At 43.0% G+C, this 22800-nt stretch overlaps 1 protein-coding gene across 1 annotated transcript in view; it reads left to right on the plus strand.

Moving 5' to 3' along the window:
* Positions 1-22800, plus strand: part of LOC126248488 (dedicator of cytokinesis protein 7) — a 262928-nt gene that overhangs the window by 16739 nt on the left and 223389 nt on the right. The window contains exons 2-3 of the mRNA XM_049949513.1: positions 4076-4163; positions 11986-12164. Coding sequence (XP_049805470.1) covers positions 4076-4163; positions 11986-12164 — 267 coding nt within the window. The remainder of the gene's footprint in view (positions 1-4075; positions 4164-11985; positions 12165-22800) is intronic.

Below are 22800 nucleotides of genomic sequence, written 5' to 3' on the forward strand. Positions count from 1 at the left end.
TCTGTCTGGCATATGCTTTACCGACGATCAACTTTATATGATCATTCCATTTTAAATCACTCCTAATGCGTACTCCCAGATAATTTATGGAATTAACTGCTTCCAGTTGCTGACCTACTATATTGTATCTAAATGATAAGGGATCTTTCTTTCTATGTATTCGCAGCACATTACACTTGTATACATTGAGATTCAATTGCCATTCCCTGCACCATGCATCAATTTGTTGCAGATCCTCCTGCATTTCAATACAATTTTCCTCTCCATATACTACAGCATCATCTGAAAAAAGCCTCAGTGAACTTCCGATGTCATCCACAAGGTCATTTATGTATATTGTGAATAGCAACGGCATTGGTGTCCTCTTCTTACCTGTCTACCTTTCCGTCAAATAAGCGTCAAGTTGAAGACATCTTCCTATCCTTCACCCCCTGCCAGAGGGTCCTTTCTCTGAATCCCAGGTCTTGTGGGTATCCCATGCAATGAACTGACTGACCATTTGGCCACAGAAGCAATTACTCGCCCTACATCTGCTTTTATGATCCCAGTTACAGATTTACAGAGTGCAGGGGTGACCTCCCTAGGACCATTGGTCACCCCTGCACTGTATGTTGACAAGTTTTACGTTTGGTATAGGCCAAAATCTGTAGCCTTGGCTAAATGCCAGCTCCAACACACCATCCAAGGGCCTCCACTTGGATCCTTTCTAATGACTTCCAATTCTCTTCCACAAAAATGTGAGTTGTACAATTCTGTCATTGTACCATGGTATGTCTTGACGTATAATTCTACTTGGGTACCCAACACTTAGATGTTGTTGCTCAGTGCCAAGTTTTGGGACTCCTCTTTGATAAAAAAAAGAAAGAAACCTGACATAGCTGCTCCATATTCATCAACTAAAGAGTAGTTGCGTATGATAGCTTAACACACTCTGCCCACTCCTCTCAGAGTGCAGATTGTGCTACTCTCTTCTATATTTACTGAGCCCTGGTTACATGCTTATTGGACTATTGTTGCCAGGTTTATGCCTCAGTGGTCCCTTCAGCTTGGAAATCACTGGACACATTCCATCATTGGCACTGGCACCTTCCATACTATTCTTTTAGATAGTCTCTTAGCCAAAGTAGGGTCTTCCCTCTTCAGGATCTGTGGTACCAGTTCTTGCTCACTTTTGCCATCAGCATCTGACAATATCCTAATCATCCACCGTATCACATTCTTTTTGCATACATCAACCCCTGACACCCGCCCTTGGGTTGGATTAAAGGTGGACTGTGTTTCATGGCCATCTGCCAAGATCTCCAACCAACCACTTTAGAATGTGCTCCCTGTGACCCCCTTCCTCCCTGGCCAGGGTTATTACCCAGACCACTAATTAGGACCAGTCTGTTTCATGCTCCGTAAGTTTGTCACCTTCATGACCTTGTGGCTTCTGTTTGTCTGTTTTTCAGAACTGTCAGGATGCTGCTGTCATTTACACTGATAGCTCTAAAACAATGGAGACGATAGAATATGCTTCTACATTTCCCACCAGTCAGGAACAACATTTGTTGCTGGGAATGTGTAGTGTTTTTATAGCAGAGCCTTATAGCAATTAATAGAGCCCTACAATGTATTAAGCAGTGTTCAATCGCTTAAGATTTAATTTATAGTGACTCAATAGTCATCTCCAGTCCAATTGATTGATATTACCCCAGTCTCCCCACAATATCTGCTATTGAAACTCTTCCCTCTGCCCTTAGTTGTGCAACCAGCTCAGTTGTCTTTCTCTGAATCCCAGGTCTTGTGAGTATCCCATGCAATGAACTGGCTGACCATTTGGCCAAAGAAGCAATTACTCACCCTACATCTGCTTTTATGATTCCAGTTACAGATTTGCAGTTGCAAATAAGATGTCTCTTCAGAGACAGGTGGACTACCACCTCCACTAATAAATTCTGCGTTATAAAGGAGACCATTACTGCATGGGACTCATCCATCCAGTCCAACCAGAAGGAATCCACCACCCTATTTGGTTAATAGAGAACTCACTCTACAAACTACTGCAGCATGCATTGTTGTCAGAACTCAAAAATCTAGTAATCTGCACACTGATCAAGTTTATTGTAATGATAGCACTTGGTTTGGATGGTACACTTGAATTAACTGCAATGTTGTTTTAGTAAACCCAAATCGAGAAGCACTGTTTTCAAGTGTAGGTGCTTGGTGGGGTTTCTGGGCCTTAGTTTTGAGATTGACATAACTGTCTTACTTCAAATGTTTGAAACTAAGAACAATAAAAATTCACAACCACCACCAGTATTTTAGTTCCAGGGAACATAGAGGAGCTAGATCCTTCTCCTTTGTCCTTCATCATCCATGAAATCATTGTTTAGAATTTGTTTCTGTACTTTGCTGAATGCTCGGTGTTCAGCCTGTAATTCAAAGAAATGACAGTGTTGGTCATTTTAAAGAAATCAATTCATACAAACATAATCTGTATTCCTTAAAAGTACTGACATGTTCTGTTCCATATTTTATGACAAAGTATGGCAGTAGTGGCAGGAAAAATATAATTTGGATGGACTCTGCTTATACTTCAGTTACACAAGATCCATCTTACAACTGGGAACCAGAAATTTCAGGAGTACACATTTGCTCTAACGTCATTATTCAAATTGGGTCAACTTTTCCTCACTATTCATAATGGTTCAGTGGTAAAGAAGCAATCTTTAATCATGGGCCTACCCACCCTGATTGAAGTCTCCTGTGGTTTCTGTAAATAGCTCTAGATGACTGCTGGGTGACTCGTTTAGCATAGCCTTCTCCATCCTTAACAAACTGAACCAGTGCTCTGTGTATTGATGTCACTGTTAATGAGAGATTAAGCTCTGGTCTTTTCCTTACAAAGCAAGGATATACTGTGGTTAAGGGACTGGATTGGCTTTTGTGAAGAGCAGTGTTAAAATCCCCAATCGATAATTCAAATTTGTGTTTTCTGTGTCTTCACTAAACCCAAATTCCAGGCTCGTTCCTTCTAAGGACACAGACAATTTTCATCCTAATGCTTTTACAGTCCAATCTTGCAGTCCATCTGAACAATTCAAAGCACTTCAATGTAGATGGAGTAAAAACCACATGTTCAGCATGAAACTTCTTTGTCCATTTCTACTGTTATGGTGTTGCTAAAAGAGTGGTCTGTTGTTGGGACCATCGTACGGGTTGGTGAACATTAGAGACATGTGAGGATGATAACAAGCACAGTTCATGCAATTGACTGGATACAACCATGTTGTATTGTGGGACGGTAGGAGGATGTATAATTGTTCAGGAGAATTGCCAAACATAGTGGAAATGAAGCATCAGTATTGGTGTCTGTGATACAAAGACAGTGCACATTCTTGTCGTGCTGTTTCTTGACAGTGGCTACATATGGATACACACATCACATGGGCAGCACATGAGTAGCTATTCACCTATCAAATGGTGACTCTGACACACATTGGGATCAATCATGCTTAGTGATAATTACCCAAGTGTCGTAGCAATGCACAGGACTAACTCTAGACAGCCATAGCATATAATTATTAGTTGAGGTTGCAGGACCAGCTTTCACCCTTTTAATGTTACCCAACATGTGCTCCAATTTGTTCAACAACTCATCAGGCCTTCAAAATCATCAGATCTCTCTAATAGTGAGTATGTGTGAGATGACATCTGGCCAATTCTACATTGCCTGTGACAGCCCTTAAACAATTGCAACAAATGTGAAAGCAATGTGAAACACCATCTCTCCACATGACATCTGATACCTCTGTGATAGTCTGTATGCCTGATTGTGCAAGCCATGTGTTTATGATTACAAACAACTAGTGACCTGCCCCTATATCAAAATTCCTACGGTAATTCCCGACATGAGGCTCCACACACAGACAGAAAAACACTGCAGGAGACTAATTTATAGTATGTATAGATGTCCACTGTATAACATGTGATTATAACATAATTAATGTTGGAACCTTACTCTGTGGTGTTAATTTTTCACTATCCCCTAGTCTAAGTTGATGAAACTCACCAGAAATCCATTTAATTACAGGCAACATGCTGCAGAAGTTAGAAGACAAATTGCATCATCATCTTACAGTCAGGATTCTAAGAATCAGAATCTCTTATCACTCTCTTCAGTGAGTATATCTTTAATATTAGTGTTTTAGCTACGATTGATGGTGTGCTATACTTTGGCTTCAGAGTGCTCCCGTGTGTGTGTGTGTGTGTGTGTGTGTGTGTGTGTGTGTGTGTGGGAGAGAGAGAGAGAGAGAGAGAGAGAGAGAGAGAGAGAGAGAGAGAGAGAGATAAGAGGCCATGTTTCTCACTGTTTTTATTTTCGTATCAGTCTTATTTTATTTTATCACTTAGAATTATTATTTTTGAACTTTGTCAGCATTATCCTGCAGTTTCAACATCTATAGTTAATGACTCTCTGCTTGCTTTTGATCTGTCATTTATCTCTGAGACTGACTGGCCTGTCTGGAATCAAAATAATGCTTTAGTCTGTGGGCAGTAAATTGTCTGATACATGTTGTCATGTAGACACTCTGATTTATTTGTTTTGACCTATGTCACAATATTTGATTGTATAAGGCATGTTATGTGATAATAAAAATTGAATTGAATTGAACTTCAAACAAATGAATGATGTACAGATGTTTTTTGAAGTTTATGATTATGCAATGCAATTAAGTATTACATATTGTGTTGAATAAATTTTGATTCCACACGACATTTGATGACCCTAAGTTTCTGAATCATGTGCCATAAAGATTGCATAGCATACAGAAAAATTGAATCTCACGCAGGAATGATACAACATGTCTAACGCAGAAATGATAAAATATGTCTAATGTAAAATTTTGCATCAACTGTGTTGCGCAGGACTACTTGTGAACAACTTACTGTATCGCACAGTCTGTACCTACCACAATAAACATATAGTCCTGCAAGCACTGCCTTATCAGTGATAAAACTTGTTCCATAGTCCGATTGCAGTAAAAGCCATGCTCTTCCGGTCAGGTAATCCTATATTGTGGTTCGCCCAAACTTCAGAGCCAATTTTTCTTGGGCCACGTCACCTCGTACAAAACTAAATCCATTTATGTGGTGCCTGCACTTAGCAAACAAATGGCTATGGAAGTACAAGGTATCCTAGCTTCATTGCCAAGCACTGAAAAATTTACCTCTATCAAACATGTGCTTATAATGTGCTTGTTGCAGTCAGAAGCCAAACGGCTTGGTAAATTGCTTTGCACTGAAGAACTCAATAACTGCACACCATCTCAGCTACTTTGTCCTTTTTGCACACTGGCAGGCACTGCAGTTAACAACAGTATTCAATGGAATATGTGGCTGTTATCTTGCCTGTAGATGCACTGGCAGTACAGTTTGCACTGGTAACCTCAATGCTCTCGCTCAAACACCTGGCCTAATAGTCAGATGTATGTCTCTCCCAGTGCATCAACCATCTCTGTCAGGACAGACAGTCCTTTGGAAGCATTGTAAGCACAAGTAACTGAACTAGTTAAGCAAGGTGCTGCTCTACAAATATGGCACTCCACACGAGCATCGTGATGGTGACACTCTTTCAGCAAAAACAAGCATTTCACCCACCAGGCTGTCAGTATCACAGAAGATTTGTAGCTGCAGGTTGGCCGTGTTGACCACCCTGTGACAGGGAAAATGTCTCTGGAAATGAGTAGCAGCAGTGGCCGATTTCAGTCTGGGCAGCTGTCATCTGTTCGTAACAGAGCACTTTACTAAGCTACAATTCCTCATTGATACAGGTGTAGGAGCTTCGGTTTACTCTTCTTCTCATCTTGCAGAGTGAAATATCAAAGGCAATCATCTGCATACTGCCAGTGGACATTCCACCAAGACCTATGCCCTTGCCATTTTACATCTAAACTTCAATCTTCAATATGAATTCATACGGAGATACATTGTCACAGACCTGCTGTACCCAGTTGTTTGAGCAGATTTCTTATTAGTTTACAGCATCCCCCCACATCTTCACCATCAATGCCTGCTTGACTGTGTCACACAATTGTCAAGTCATTGATACCTTGTTCCATGCCAACAACCCTGTTGGTGAAACTTCCTGGAAGATTAAAACTGTGTGCCGGACCAAGACACAAACTCGGGACCTTTGCCTTTCGCGGGCAAGTGCTCTACCATCTGAGCTACTGAAGCATGACTCACGCCCCGTCCTCACAGCCTTACTTCTGCCAGTACCTCGTCTCCTACCTTCCACTTTACAGAAGCTGTCCTGCGAACCTTGCAGAACTAGCACTCCTGAAAGAAAGAATATTGTGGAGACACGGCTTAGCCACAGCCTGGGGGATGTTTCCAGAATGAGATTTTCACTCTGCAGCGGAGTGTGTGCCGATATGAAACTTCCTGGCAGTTTAAAACTGCATGCCGGACCGAGACTCGAACTCGGGACATTGCCCGCGAAAGGCAAAGGTCCCGAGATCGAGTCTCGGTCTGGCACACCGTTTTAATCTGCCAGGAAGTTTCATTTCAGTGCACACTCTGCTGCAGAGTGAAAATCTCATTCTGGAACCCTGTTGGTATGAAAGTGACTGCTCGTGATTCACATAGAATGACTTGCTTTGTTAATTCCCTGGATTTACCCATCCATTGCCTGCTCCAGCACTGGTAAAAATTCAACGGTATGTAACATTGTCACCATACGGGAACCACCAGCCCATTCATGGCCACCTCATCTGCCTCCAAAGTCAAAATTGCAAAGCAAGAGTGCTATTTCATGTTAGTGCAAGGGATCTATTGCCCTTTAGACAGTAGTTGGGCCTTGCCACTCCATATTGTCCCCAATAGGTAACACCCTTGGGGTGACTGTTGTTAAATTAATATCAGAATGATACCTGATTGCTACCTTGTGTCACATACAGAAGACTTTGCTGTGCTCATTCTTGGCAAGAAAGTTTTCTCCATAATTGATCTCATCTGTGCCTTTTATCATACATCCATTGCCCCAGAAGGTATCCCCAAAACTACTGTTTGCACACCATTCAGACTGTGCAGTGCCATGCCATTCAGACGTTCTGGTACTTCGTAGGTGAAATAACTAGAGACTTAGAGTTCTGATATGTCTAAGTTGATGATGTGCTTGTAATGTGTTGTCCATAAAAGCAGAGCATCTACCACACTTACAGCAAATGTTCAATAGACTACGAGAATATGGCTTAGTAATTAACACATCAAAATGTGTCTTTGGAGTCACAGAAGTAAAGTTTTTATAGTACCTTATCAACACACAAGTAATGCTGATGCTGCAGGACAGAGTGGATGCTATTTCTTTGTTTCCACAGTTCACTCCAATATGCGAATTACACTGTCTCTTGGGCTTGCAGATTTTTAGTGCTGTTTTGTGTGCAGTTCTTCATTGTTGGCAGCACTTCTCAATGAATTCCTAGAAGGTTCACTTAAACTTGGAGACATGGTGCACTGGACTGAAGAAAAGGAAGCATCCTTTGAAAGAGTGACAGCTGACATTGTAGAGGCTGCATTATTAGGTCATTCTCTCCCTGAAGCACCTCTCACAATTATGGCGGATGCATCAACAATTGCCATTGGAGCTGTATTACAACATAACTGGCAACCCATGGCTTTATTCAGTAAAAAAAAAAAAAACCTTCACAAGCAGATTTGCCAGTATTTGACTGTGAGCTCTGTGCAGCATGCCACAATCAGAGACCATAAGCCACTTGTGTTTGCCTTCTATCAGAAGCCAGGTGAGGCATCACCATGCCATTTTGACTTAACTGCACAATTTACTGTGGATATTTGACCTGTTGGTGGCAAGCAGAATGGACCAGCAGATGCACATTCTCAGACTGATGCCATTGCATGGGAACTTGACTTTGTAGCACTTGCCAATACCCAGGAAGAAGAAAACAAACTAAAAACATTCCTCAAAACATTGTCAGGCTACAGCTCTTGATATAATCAGAAACCATATTTTAAAATAGCACTATACTGTGATGCATCAATCTCATAAGCATGACCCTTCATTACAGCAGATTTGTGCCAGCAGGAAATTTCCTCTCTCCACAACCTCTCTCATCCAGTAGTAAGGGCTACTCTATGTATAGTGAAAAAGGCAGTTGTTTGGCCAAATGTCAAGAAGGATTACAAGGAATTTGTCCACCAGTGCAATACCTTTCACCACAAAAAAATAACTCGACACATTACAGCTCCGCTTGATACTTTCAACCCAACAAGTCAACAATTTGAACATGTCCACATTGTCACTGTTTGACGTTTACCACCATAAGGAGGATATCAATACTGCCTGACTGTGATTGACTGTTTCTTTCTTTGGTATGAAGCCTATCGAATTAAATATGCAACAGCAGCAATTACCTCCTTTTGTAAGTGGATTTTATGCTTCGGTGTATCCCTCTGCATCACTACCAATCAGGGAAACAAGTTCAAATCATATCTTTTTAAAGCACTTTCAGCATTGCATGGCATCAACGAAATTCACACCTGTGCCTACCACTCAGATACAAATGGTCTTGCGGAATTGCCGCATCAACAATTACAGGCCTCACTTAGATGCAACACCACATGGATTGATGGCATCCCTGTTTTGTACTAGGCCTCCAAATGGCTTTCAAAGATGATGTTTAATGTGACAATTGCTGAATTATTATTGGACAAACAGTTTAATTGCCTGGAGAATTCTTCACCAACACATCTACATCACTTCTCTGCAGAGGGTTCATCGAACTACCTTCAGATTATTTCTCTGCTGGTCCACTCTCGAACTGCGCATGAAAAAAACAAACACACAAGTTTTTCCATGCGAGAACTGATTTCTCTTATTTTATTATGATTCTCATTTCTTCCTATGTAGGTGGACGCATTCAGAAGAGAATGTTGGTGATTGAAATTTCATGAAAAGATGTCATCGCAATGAAAAATGCCCTCATTTTAACGATTGCTACTCCAGCTTGCATATCATAGCCGTGACACTCTCTCCTGTATTTTGCAATAATACAAAACAAACTGCCCTTCTTTGAACTTTTTCTGTGTCCTCCATCAATCCTGTCTGATAAGGATCACATACTTTGCAGCAGTACTTCAGAAGAGGATAGCCATTCATTGTGTAGGCAGTCTCTTCAGTAGACCTGTTGCATCTTCTGACTTTTCTGCTAATAAAACACAGTCTTTGGTTCACATTCTCGCATAACATTTTCTGTGTGATCCTTCCAATTTAAACTGTTCATAATTGTAATCCCTAGTATTGAGTTGAATTTGTGGAATTTATTGTGTAACCAAAATTTAATGGATTTCTATTAGTACTTATGTGACTGACCATACACTTTTCTTTATATGGAATCAGGTGCCACTTTTCCCACCATAAAGATATCTTGTCTAAATCATTTTTCAATTTATTCTGATCCTCTGATGACATTACCAGACAGTAAAAGACACCATCACCTGCCAACAATCGAAGATGGCTGCTCAGATTGTCTCCTAAATCATTTATGTAGCTTAGGAACAACAGAGGACCTATAACACTTCTTTGGGGAACACCAGATATCACTTCTATTTTACCTGATGACTTTCCCTCGATTACTACACATGGTAACCTTTCTGACAGGAAATTGTGAATTCAGTCACACAGCTGGGACAACACTCCATAGGCATACAGTTTGATTAGATGTTTTGTGTGAGGAATGGTGTCAAAATCCTTGTGGAAGTCTAGAAATAAGTAATCAGTTTGAGATCCCCTGTTGATAGCACTTATTAGTTTGTGCGAATAAAGAACTAGTTGTGTTTCACAAGAACAATATTTCTTGACTCCATGCTGACTATGTGTAGATAGACTGTATTCTTCGAGGTAATTCATAATGTTTGAACACAGTTTATAAAATTGTACTGCATATCAGTGTCAGTGATGTGGGCCTGTAATTCGTCGGATTACTCCTATTACCCTTCTTGAGTACTGGTGTGACCTGTGCAACTTTCCAGTCTTTGGGTACAGATTTTTCAGCTAGCAACTGACTGTTAAGTATGGCACTGTTATATCAGCATACTCTGAAAGTAAACTAATTGGTATACAGTTTGTGCTGGGAGATTTGCGTTATTAAGTGATTCAAGTTGCTTCACTGTGCCAAGAAAATCAATTTCTAAGTTTCTCGGGCTGATAGCTGTTCTTGATTTGAATTCTGGAATATTTACTTTGTCTTCTTTGGCAAAGGAACTTTGGAAAACTGTTTTTGGTAACCCCACTTCATTGACTCTTGGATTTGTAACATTACCATTGTTATTGTGCAGTGAAGATATTGATTATGCTTTGCTGCTGGTGTAGTTTACATATGACCAGAATCTCTTTGGATTTTCCTGCAGATTAAAAAAAAATGGCTCTGAGCACTATGGGACTTAACTTCTGAGGTCATCAGTCTCATGCAGATTCAAATAATATTATTGAAACCTCAGATTTTGCTATATGCTTACAGATTCACAATCTCTGTCTGGCTGTTTGAAAAGAATGTTCTAACCAGCAACCAACTGTTTTCTATGACCTACAGTCCTGCAAACAGATTTTCGTATGACATAATGCCATTTGAGAAGATGTCAAACCGCTGTATGATGGTCCACATATGGTATTGGCACCACTATAGAACATTCGATGTTGATATCAATGGCACTTCCATCACATTACCTGTCAGCAGACTTAAGCGGGCCTTTAACCCAACTGAGAGTCTCACCAATTCAGGGCCACCAGGTAACATCGACATGCTACCTATATCCAATACCACGAGGGCACCGGATGTACCTTGTCTTGTGCCTTCACAACCTGTATCTTCGACTAAACCTCCAATCTCAACTCACTTTGGGTGCTGCCTGTGCTTCAACCCCAAATATCGTTGAAACTTGGGGATGAGGGGGAGCTGACTTAGTAAGTTGTCTGATACATTTTGTCCCTGAACTTCTAACAAATGAATGAGATATAGAGTTTCTTTGCAGTTAATGATTACACTTTGTAGTAAACTATAGTTTGTGTTGAATAAATAGTATTTTCACATTACAGTCCTAAAGACAGGAACGTCTTTCACACTATGTGCCTGTGGATCATGTGAACTCACTCTGTGTATTTTCGTATTTACACTGTTTGTATGTTTGTGACGTGGAGGTAGGAAATCAGCATGACATTTTTCTAAACATGTTTGGGAATTGATCTGGCAACCTTACCATGGCTGCCGAGTTTATCATCCAGCAGTAATTAATCCAGCATTCAGATTTGACCCAGATCTGGACAGTTTCCCTGTCCCTCCTTTTATGTCTCTGCTAATTTAGCTTGTCACTGTGTTGGCTAGGCATTTTCCTGCAGTAAAACTACCATTTATTGTTCCCCAAAGTCTATTTATCAGTTTTTTTTCTCTTTGTTTATAAGGTTATGTTTGATTTTTATATGTGCAACATTTGATAACTGTTCTTAAAGTTGTTCATCAGAAGTACTGTGTTGGAGAAGTAGTTGACAACACTGAAACCTAGCCTTTCCTCCATAACAGTCTAGGAAGGATGGCATGTGAATACAGAAAAATCAGCAAACTGATGTAATAATGAAACACCTGTTATAAGATACGTTACAGTGCCCTCTGTATGCCATTTCCTAACACATGTACATCAGAAGAATCTGTGATTATAAATGTAGTTAATAAGGAATAATCAGAGAACCTAGTAGCCTTGTTTGTTGGGAATAGATTCTTCTACATTATCTTCTTTAGGATTCACGTGTGTGTGTGTGTGTGTGAGAGAGAGAGAGAGAGAGAGAGAGAGAGATAGAGAGATAGAGAGAGAGAGAGAGAGAGAGAGAGCGCACATGCACCTGCACATTTATTAATCCTGTAAGACCATGAGACAATTATGGATATTAACTGAGTGCATATTTTTTAAATATTCAATATTTATTTACAGGCATCATTGTATGACGTTGTGGAGCCAATGGATTATGAAGAATTTGTTCAGTTAAATCAAATGCTTCTGGAACGGGATCCGTTGCACCATGTCCTGGATTTTCCAGAAAATGATATTGAGGTGGTAGTAATACCTCGAAAAATTAGGACAGTGGATCCTGTAGTACCTGAGGAACCTTCGTAAGCTACACAACATACTATCAGATCTTTCAAGAGTAACTGTAAAATGTATTTCTATGTGTGATGAAAGTATTATGAAAAGGATAGATTGCTTCCCACCATATAGAGGAGATGTGGAGTCGCAGACAGGCACACCAAAAAGACTGCTAAATATGTGAGCTTTCGGCCAAAATGCCTTTTTTGAAAGTAAATCAAAAAAGCATGCGCGCGCCCACACACACACACACACACACACACACACACACACACACACACTCTTATGCAAGCACAGTTCACACACATGACCTCTGTCTCTGGCCACTGAGTTCAGACTGTGACTAACTGTGCATGATGGGGGAAGAAATCTGGAGGGGGAGAGTTGGTCGAGATGGTAAGGGGGAAAGATAGGAATATAGGGATGGGGGACAGTAAAGTGCTTCTTGTGGGAGTATGCAGGGACGTGGTTGTGACAGGGTAGACAGTTAGGTACAGTTGGTCAGTTGTGAGGTTAGACATGGGGTGGGGGGCCGAGAAGGAGAGAAGTAGAAGAGGGGGGGGGGAGGGAGGGGGGGAGAGAGAGAGAGAGAGAGAGAGAGAGAGAGAGAGAGAGAGACTGTGGGTGTGTTGGTGGAACAGAATGCTGTGTAGTGCTGGACAGGGAGCAGGGAAGGGGGTAGGTGGGTGAAGGACAGGGAATGACAAAGGGTGAGGCCAGACAGGTTACAGGAATGTAGGATATATTGCAGATCAAGTTCCCACCTGCATAATGCAGAAAAGCTGGCATTGGTTGAAGGATTCAGATGGCACAGGCTGTGAAACAGTCGTTGAAGTGAAGAATGTTGTTTTGGGCAGCACACTTAATGACTGGGTGTTCCAGCCATCTTTTGTCCTCAGTATGTCGGTAGCCATTCATGCCAACAGGCAGCTTATCAGTTGTAACGATGTAGAACGCAGCCCAGTGGTTGCAGCTTAGCGTATTGATCACATGACTAGTTTTACATGTAGCCCTGCCTTTGATGGGATGAGTGATGCTGGTGACTGAACTGGAGTAGGTGGTGGCGGTGGCGGCGGCGGCGGCGGCGGCGGCGGCAGCGGCGGCGGCGGTGGGACAGGTCTTGCATCAAATCAAGGTCTATGACAGGGGTATGATCAGTGAGACAAGGGGTTGCAAGCAGGGGTGGAGTAGGGATGAACGAGGATGTTGTGTAGGTTTGGTGGGCAATGGAATACCACTGTAGGAGGGGTGGACCACCCAGTCACTAAGTGTGCTGCCCATTTCGGGGCACAAGAAGAGGTAGTTGAATCTCTGGTGAAGAATGTGATCCAGTTGATCCAGTTCTGGGTGGTACTAAGACACAAGGGGAGTACTCTTTTGTGGCCAGATGGTGCGACTCTGGGAGATAGTGAGTGACGGGAAAGATAAGGCACGGCAAATCTGTTTGTGTACAAGGTTGGGAGGGTAATTTCGGTCTGTGAAGGCCTCAGCAAGACTTGGTATATTTGGAGAGGGACTGCTCGTCATTGCAGACATGTCGACCATGAGTGGCTTTGCTGTGCAGAAGGGATTTCTTGGTATGGAATGGGCAGCAGCTGTTGAAATGGTAGTATTTGCTGGTGGTTGATAGGTCTGATATGGATGGAGGTACTGATGTAGCTATCTTTCATGTGGAGGGCAACATCAAGGAAAGTGGCTTGTTGGTTTGAGGAGGACCAAGTGAAATGAATGGGGGAGTAGGTGTTGATGGTCTGGGAGAATGTCGATGGGGTGTCCTCACCTGTGATCCAGATCATGAAGATATCACCAGTGATTCTAAACCGTGTGAAGGGTTTGGGATTGTGAGCGCTTAGGAAGGATTCCTCTAGATTGTCCATGAATAGTTACTATAGAATGGTGCCATGTGGGAGCCCATTGCTGTACTACAGATTTGTTTGTAGGTGTTACATTTAAAAGATGAAGTAATTGTGGGTGAAGATGTAGTTGGTGATGGTGAACAGGAAAGAGGTTGTAGGTTTGGAACCAGGCAGGCATTGGAAAGGGTTGTGTTCAATAGCAGCAAGGCCATAGGCATTAGGGATGTTAGTGTGAAGGGAGGTGGTGTTAATGATGATGGGCAGGGTGCCATGTGGTAAAGGAACAAGAACTATGGAGAGTTGGTGGCCTCCTCAAATCCTTAGGCTCATCCCAGAACCATTCCCCTCCCCCCCCCCCCCCCCCCCCTCTCTCTCTCTCTCTCTCTCTCTCTCTCTCTCTCTCTCTCTCTCTCTCTCTCCTCACCCCACCCACTCCATCCACTCTTGCTTTCCACATGCTTCCTAAAGTCCATAAACCCAACCACCCAGAATGTCCCTTTGTGGCTATTTACTATGCCCCCACTGATATAATCTATGCTCTCATAGGCCACCACCTTCAGCCTATTACCCATAACCCATCCTCCTTCATAAAAGACACCAACCATTCCTGTTACTTTACCATATGGCGCCCTCCTCATCACTATTGAGGCCATCTTCCTTTACATTAACATCCATAATGCCCATGCCCGTGCTGCTATGGAACACCCCCTTTCCCAGTTCCCGACTGAATCCGAACCTACAACCTCTTTCCCAGTCTCCACGATCAATTATATAGTCATCCACAATTACTTCATCTGTGAAGGCATCACCTATAAAGAAATCTGTGGTATGGTAATGGACACCCACATGGCACCATCCTATACCAACCTATTCATGAGCCATCTAGAGGAATCCTTCCTAACCAATCAGATTCCCAAACCCCTCATGTGGTTCAGATTTGTTGATGACATCTTTATGGTGTGGGTCATGAGTGAGTACACCTTATGCATATTCCTCAAGAACCTCAACACTTTCTCACCCATTCACTTCACCTGGTCCTCCTCAACCCAACAAGCCACCTTCCCCAATGTAGACCTCCACCTTAAAGATGGCTGCACCAGTAACCTCTGTCGATATCAAACCTACTAACCACCAGTAATACCCCCACTTCAACAGATGCCACCCATTCCACGCCTATAAGTACTTTCCATGCAGCCTAGCCACTCGCAGCTGTTGCATCTGTAGTGATGAGCAGTCCTTTTCCAAATATACCAAAGGTCTCACTGAGGTCTTCACATACTAGAATTACCCTCCCAGACTTATACAGAAACAGATCTTCCATGCCCTCTCTCTCCAGTCACCCACCACCTCCTAGAGACCTGCTGTCCAGTCACAAAGGAGCACTACTCTTGTGACTCAGTACCATCGACTTCCTCTCATTGTGCCCTGAAATGAGGAATATCCTACCTACTATCCTTCCCATCCCTCCCACAGCGGTATTCCGCTGCCCACCAAACCTAAGAAAGATCCTTGCCCATCCCTGTTCCCACCCCCTTGCCTCACTGACCATATGCCTGTAATAGACTTAGATGAAAGACCTATACCATACCTCCTCCCACAGCCTCGATCCATTTCAGTCCAGTCACAGGTGTCACCTATCCCATCAAAGGCAAGGATACCTGTGAAACTAGTAGTATAAGCTAAGCGACCACTGTGCTGCATTCTATGTGGGCCTGACAACCAACAAGCTGCCTGTCCCCATGAGTGACCACTGACAAACTGTGGCCAAAAGACAGCTGGACCACCCAGTCACTGAGTGTGCTGCCTAAAACAACATTCTTCACTTCAGTGACTGCTTCACAGCCTGTGCCCTCTGAATCCTTCCTGCCAATGCCAGCTTTTCTGAAATGCGCAGGTGCTAACTTTCTCTGCAATATATCCAACATTTCTGTAACCCGTCTGATCTCAACCTTTGTCAGTCTCTGTCCTTTACCCATCTACCCCCTTCCCTGCTCCCTGGCAGTATTACACAGCCTTCTGTTCCACCAACACACCCACAGTCTCTCCCCCCCCCCCTCCCCTCCCCCTTTTGCCTCTACTTTTCTCCTTTTCAGCTCTGTCCCCCCACCCCCTATCTAACCTCTTAACTGGGCTACTCTGTCACCACCATGTCCCTGCTTGGTCCCACAAGCAGCACTTTACCGTCCTCCACCCCTACCCTGCTATCCCTCCCCGCCCCGGCCTATCGCCACCACCCAGACTGCTTCCCCCATCACGCACTGTTGCTCACACACTGACCTCAGTAGCATGAGACAGTGATCATGTGTGTGTGAGTTGTGCTTGCATTAATGTATGTGTGTCTTGTCTGTTTTCAAAAAGGCATTTTGGTCTAAAGATCACATGTTTAGCAGTATTTTTGGTGTGCCGGTCTGCAACCCAACATCTCGTCTGTATGCTGTATTCTTTTCATAATATTGTCATATTCAATCCTGAATTTTTTGTACTATGATTAAGTTAAGATTTGTGCGAAATCTGTGTGTCTGTCATACCAGCCTAAAATTTTTTTCTTTTTTTAAATGGGGCTAAAATTGTAACAATATCTTTTGTTATACACAGCTGGCTCTGAAAATAATGAAAATACCCATATGAACATGATTTATATGGCATTATAAAACATTTAACCCAGTGTAAAACTATGGTTTATCCTAAAATTGGTCTATAAATTTTGTTAATTACACTCCTGGAAATGGAAAAAAGAACACATTGACACCGGTGTGTCAGACCCACCATACTTGCTCCGGACACTGCGAGAGGGCTGTACAAGCAATGATCACACGCATGGCACAGCGGACACACCAGGACCCGCGGTGTTGGCCGTCGAATGGCGCTAGCTGCGCAGCATTTGTGCACCGCCGCCGTCAGTGTCAGCCAGTTTGCCGTGGCATACGGAGCTCCATCGCAGTCTTTAACACTGGTAGCATGCCGCGACAGCGTGGACGTGAACCGTATGTGCAGTTGACGGACTTTGAGCGAGGGCGTATAGTGGGCATGCGGGAGGCCGGGTGGACGTACCGCCGAATTGCTCAACACGTGGGGCGTGAGGTCTCCATGGTACATCGATGTTGTCGCCAGTGGTCGGCGGAAGGTGCACGTGCCCGTCAACCTGGCACCAGACCGCAGCGACGCACGGATGCACGCCAAGACCGTAGGATCCTACGCAGTGCCGTAGGGGACCGCACCGCCACTTCCCAGCAAATTAGGGACACTGTTGCTCCTGGGGTATCGGCGAGGACCATTCGCAACCGTCTCCATGAAGCTGGGCTACGGTCCCGCACACCGTTAGGCCGTCTTCCGCTCACGCCCCAACATCGTGCAGCCCGCCTCCAGTGGTGTCGCGACAGGCGTGAATGGAGGGACGAATGGAGACGTGTCGTCTTCAGCGATGAGAGTCGCTTCTGCCTTGGTGCCAATGATGGTCGTATGCGTGTTTGGCGCCGTGCAGGTGAGCGCCACAATCAGGACTGCATACGACCGAGGCACACAGGGCCAACACCCGGCATCATGGTGTGGGGAGCGATCTCCTACACTGGCCGTACACCACTGGTGATCGTCGAGGGGACACTGAATAGTGCACGGTACATCCAAACCGTCATCGAACCCATCGTTCTACCATTCCTAGACCGGCAAGGGAACTTGCTGTTCCAACAGGACAATGCACGTCCGCATGTATCCCGTGCCACCCAACGTGCTCTAGAAGGTGTAAGTCAACTACCCTGGCCAGCAAGATCTCCGGATCTGTCCCCCATTGAGCATGTTTGGGACTGGATGAATCGTCGTCTCACGCGGTCTGCACGTCCAGCACGAACGCTGGTCCAACTGAGGCGCCAGGTGGAAATGGCATGGCAAGCCGTTCCACAGGACTACATCCAGCATCTCTACGATCGTCTCCATGGGAGAATAGCAGCCTGCATTGCTGCGAAAGGTGGATATACACTGTACTAGTGCCGACATTGTGCATGCTCTGTTGCCTGTGTCTATGTGCCTGTGGTTCTGTCAGTGTGATCATGTGATGTATCTGACCCCAGGAATGTGTCAATAAAGTTTCCCCTTCCTGGGACAATGAATTCACGGTGTTCTTATTTCAATTTCCAGGAGTGTATATTCAAAGGATATTATACATCTGACCTAGCATTGCATTCGACAGTTTCAACAGCAATAATAAGAAACTAATGGTATATTAGTTACTATGCTTATGTGAATCTGCAGTAATGGTTGGGATGTGTGTCGGAGCTCGTCATGATGGAAGTGAACCTCCTTCTTTCTCAGATATATGTGTTTCAGGCTGAGCAACATCCTTCAATGTGTCTGGTAGTAAAGTTTAATACTACCTATTTATTTGTAATTTCTGCTACCAGTCACTTTTATTTGTTTTAGTTTAATCTGACATAATTATCCCTCAGAGTCACAGTTCACAAACATAGCCATTACGGCCAAATATAATTAATACTACCTGTTGATCGTTCTACACTTGTGAAGTAGTCTGAACACCATTCTGTTGCAGGCAATGATGAATAAATTTTTTCATCTACTGTTACAGAGTATTGGAGAAACTGACTCTTATTTAAACAGTTATTGAGTGATGTTCAGTAGGATGAATATTTGGTTAGTGTTGAAAAGATGCAACACCAGTCTAGGGAAAAGATTTATGAAGACACGGAGCATTTGTTACCTTCAGAATATGCGTAGCAATACCAAAGTTCAGCAGTCTGCTTCTTAATCATTTTAATACTAAATCCAACTCTTCTTTTTTATTCATTTGTGTTAAACCTTACAAAGGTATCACCGATAGTAATTCAGTTGTATTGGTTTCTAATGAAAGATTGCTCCTGATGTACCTGAAGCACTGGTGTACATAGCCCTTACAATTTCAAAGCTATTGAGATATCAAACGTGATGTATGACAGAGGAATGTGTTCTGTACAGAGGTTAGTGCTATGTCTAGTGAGGGTTCTGGAATTTATCAAATTTCATGGCAGCTATGTGAATGATGTTAAAATCGGGGTCAAGCCACTATGATTGAGGTATTACATGATTTCCATTGAACACAGTATGTTATTGGTTATGTAGGGGCCTGAGTTGATACCTCATCTGTTTTTGAGATAACAGTGTGTTGAGTGTGGTGGAGCGAGCCAGTTGGTGCACTAGGCACTAATGATACAACATTAGTTGAACAATAATTTATTAATTTAAAGTTTAATATCATGTATCCTTCTCTGTGGCACTGCCCAAGCCAGTGGCAGTGCGGCACGTGGCCTCGGAATGTAGTGACGCTGTCTCAGCGGTCTTCATAGATTACTTCCCCGGCAGCATCTATACACGTAAATCCATTATTGGCTGGGTGGCTGGTCTCGGTGGCAGCTGGCGTAGCCCATACAGCGAGTATTGCTGCCTGGGACAATGACTGTGTATTACCAAAGCACACTCGTGGACATCAAAGGGGTGTGCTTGGGTAATCTCTCAATAGCTATGCACGGTGTGGAGGTAAGCAACAGCATTGCCCTTCCACCAAGGAATGCCAGGGATATTGAAGCCTGGTTACAGGTACTTGTCAGGGGCAGCAGCAGTTAGAGCACCCCCCAGAATTATGTGACAGGCGGACAGTGTACCAAACACCATGAGTTAGGCACAGCAAACTGGAGGTAGAAGCTCCAAGTCTTCTCATCAGTGGTTGCGAGGCCAGCAGCTCGCAGCAACCGAGTACATCAGACCAGACAGGTAGCTGTTTCGAAGCAGGAAGTCGCCTTGGCGAATGGTAGCAGCACATCACAGGTTCAGCCTCATAGCTGGTGTAATGCAATGTAACTTAAGGGAAAACCCAGAAGCCTGTGTATGTATTGCTGCTCCGCTGAGACATTGATTTTATGGCTGGCTGATGATGACTAAATTTGGCCTACTTTCCCTGGCACATCAACAGTTTTTACCATCCCTCTGTTTTACCAGAATGGCATTCAGGGCTGCAGCTTGTTGCTTTTCCACCATATCAACAGACTGATAGGTGTTCTTGTGAAACTTTTACTCTCTCTTATGAAATAGCTGTGCTGTTAGAATGACATTATGTCTTCTCCTTGCTGAAGTCATGTTGCTGAGTATACAATTGAGGCCTCTTGGCCATGGGAGGTGAGGCAATGTGTTCTAGATTTGCCCTGCTGTTTGCAATGTTGGCTTTCTGCCTGTTTGTCACTATGACAGGGGGCATTGGCCTGACTTGCACTGGCTTGATAGGACTTTGAAAATTTTACATTTTCCCATAATATTCTTCTGCTGTGTAACATTTCCCCCACCTTTAAAAATTTGCCCCAAAATTTTCTTAGTTTGCCTCTGAAACATGTATGTTGCATAGATGATTACAACTGTACAATGTTCTCATATTGAAAAATTTGAAGAGTTTATTTACAAGGTTTTTTGTTCTGTTCTTAATCCTATATTGTCTCTGTTTAGCCCTTATTCTCCAATAAAAGTTTACAATCCACTTTTGTATTCCTTATTACTGCTATTTATTTCTCATGTTTTGCAAGGGAAGGTGTCTGTACGGTGGTTTTTAAACCACTTTTCGCTACATCATGTGGAACTTCGTCTTTGACCCAAAAGTTTCCCTTAAGTTTTCTCAACACACACATCCTGAGACTATGCTTACACAACTGCTACTCGTAGTACTATCACATACAACATACTGGTCAACATAGCTGGTTGCCTCTTGTATTCTACAGTTGCTTATAGATTGGATATGCCTTGCAATGTGATGCTTTTCTGTACCTTGTCTTTTTACAACCAACTTCCTTGTGCTCTTCAGCACTTTGTGTGCATTGACTCTTAGTGATTCCAGGCGCAGTTTGGGTGGTTCTGCTTTCATGACTATACTTTTGTGATAATGTAACACTTACAACTGTCTCCTTCGGCTGAAACACTGTCTCTCTGAATTTGACTATGCCTTTAAGAACAGTTACACATTATCTTTTCTTACCTTCATTTCCTATAATGTTGCAAGTATCATCAAATGTACTGTGATCGTCAGGCACGTGTTCCTGAATGGATTTGGTCTTGTCGACTCAATATGTAACATTGCAAGCATTTTTCCTTCTCTGCTTCTTCCTCCTCCCTTCCTTTGGAGAAAGTGGTGCCAATCTAAGTGGTGACAAATCTGCATCCTTCAGAAATAAATGTGTCTGTACTAGTTCACTGTCCATAACATTCACAACAGAACTAATATTGTCATTCCCCATAGTATGTACCTTGAAATCATTGTCTGCATGATGCAAAAGTTAGTGGCACATGTACTTCCTTGTACACTGTGTGCAGACCCCACAGCCTCCAAATAACGACCATTATCACCAAATGGCATAGATACTACTGCACCTAAATCAATATAACCCATGTTGCTACGCTTATACTCATTTGCTTCCATACAGCACACACTTACTTCATCTGGCACTGTGGATACTTCACACTCCACAGTGTCATAAGATATTCAAGCTGATACTTTTATATTAATTTACGTTACGTTGCATCAACAACTTTTGATTCCTGGCACCTGTTCGCATAGTGTAGTCTCAGACAATTACTTTTCAACTGTAATTCATGTCTCTTCTCAATGACAGCTTGTTTTGACACTGGACTAATCATTTTAATCTGACCAACCATTCCACTTTTTCCTCTTACTTATCTACTTCCTCTTTCTTTATCATTGTTTTTTCCCTCTAAAGCTGCATTACATGCATTCACTATGTGAAGCATACGCTAGTACTTGTGAGTTGCTGTGTTCTCCTTAAATGAATTACTGCAGCTGATAAAATTATCAGTGTTTCCTGCAGGGTTGTCATCTGTGGAATCGACGACGACATTGTTGACCTACTAACAATTATACAAAACCCAACAAAAGAGAACAGCCCAAAATAACAATGCAGACACACAGATACACTACAGTCAAAGACTTCTTACAACTTAACGTTCCACCACCATGGCTACTCATGAATATCACTACCCCATACTTAAATACAATGAGTGATGATCCTTGGTTGCTCCAGAAGACAGTCCTGTGGGCAACAGTTCAAATTGGTGCACACAACAATGAAACAAATTGGTTTTTACACCTGATCATGATCCATTGCGACTGAACAGTGCTGCACCTAGCGCCCAAACCCAACAAGTGTCACACGTAGCTGCAACAAGTGTCATACGTAGCTGGTACCGTTGTAATCCAAGGCAATTCAGGGCCTTATAAATTACAAAATTTGCATCTCACTGATGTTAAATACATTTCTCTGGTATTTCATATAAACAATGACAACTCTGCAGGTTCCTACAGTTTAACAAATGACACTCTGAGAATGGAATTAATCAGTACGATTTGACATGGCCACAAACAATAACACAATTGGAAAGGCCGTCAGGAAAATGCTCACTCACTGCGCTGCATTGCATCAGGATGGATGTCCAGATGGTGATGACAATGGTGCTGTAGACTTGGTGCTGCTATGATGGTGGCAGACTACATAAACTCTCCTGACACCAATTTTAAGTGCATGGATTGAGACCACTACTGTTGTTGGAATGGCAGGTACTGTTGTTGGGATGACGAAGTGCAGTGTGTGGTGGAGCAGGCTTGTTGGCAGACTTTTCGATAATGATACAACATTGGTGGAACACGAATTTATTACTTTAAAGTTTACAATCCTGATTCTTCCGTGTGGTGGTGCCCAGGCCAGCGACAGTGCAGTACACGATCTCCGAACGTGCTGACACTGTCTCAGCAATCTTCTGAAGGTGTTGC

Source organism: Schistocerca nitens, chromosome 3, assembly GCF_023898315.1.
Source record: "Schistocerca nitens isolate TAMUIC-IGC-003100 chromosome 3, iqSchNite1.1, whole genome shotgun sequence".
NCBI classification, from domain to species: domain Eukaryota; kingdom Metazoa; phylum Arthropoda; class Insecta; order Orthoptera; family Acrididae; genus Schistocerca; species Schistocerca nitens.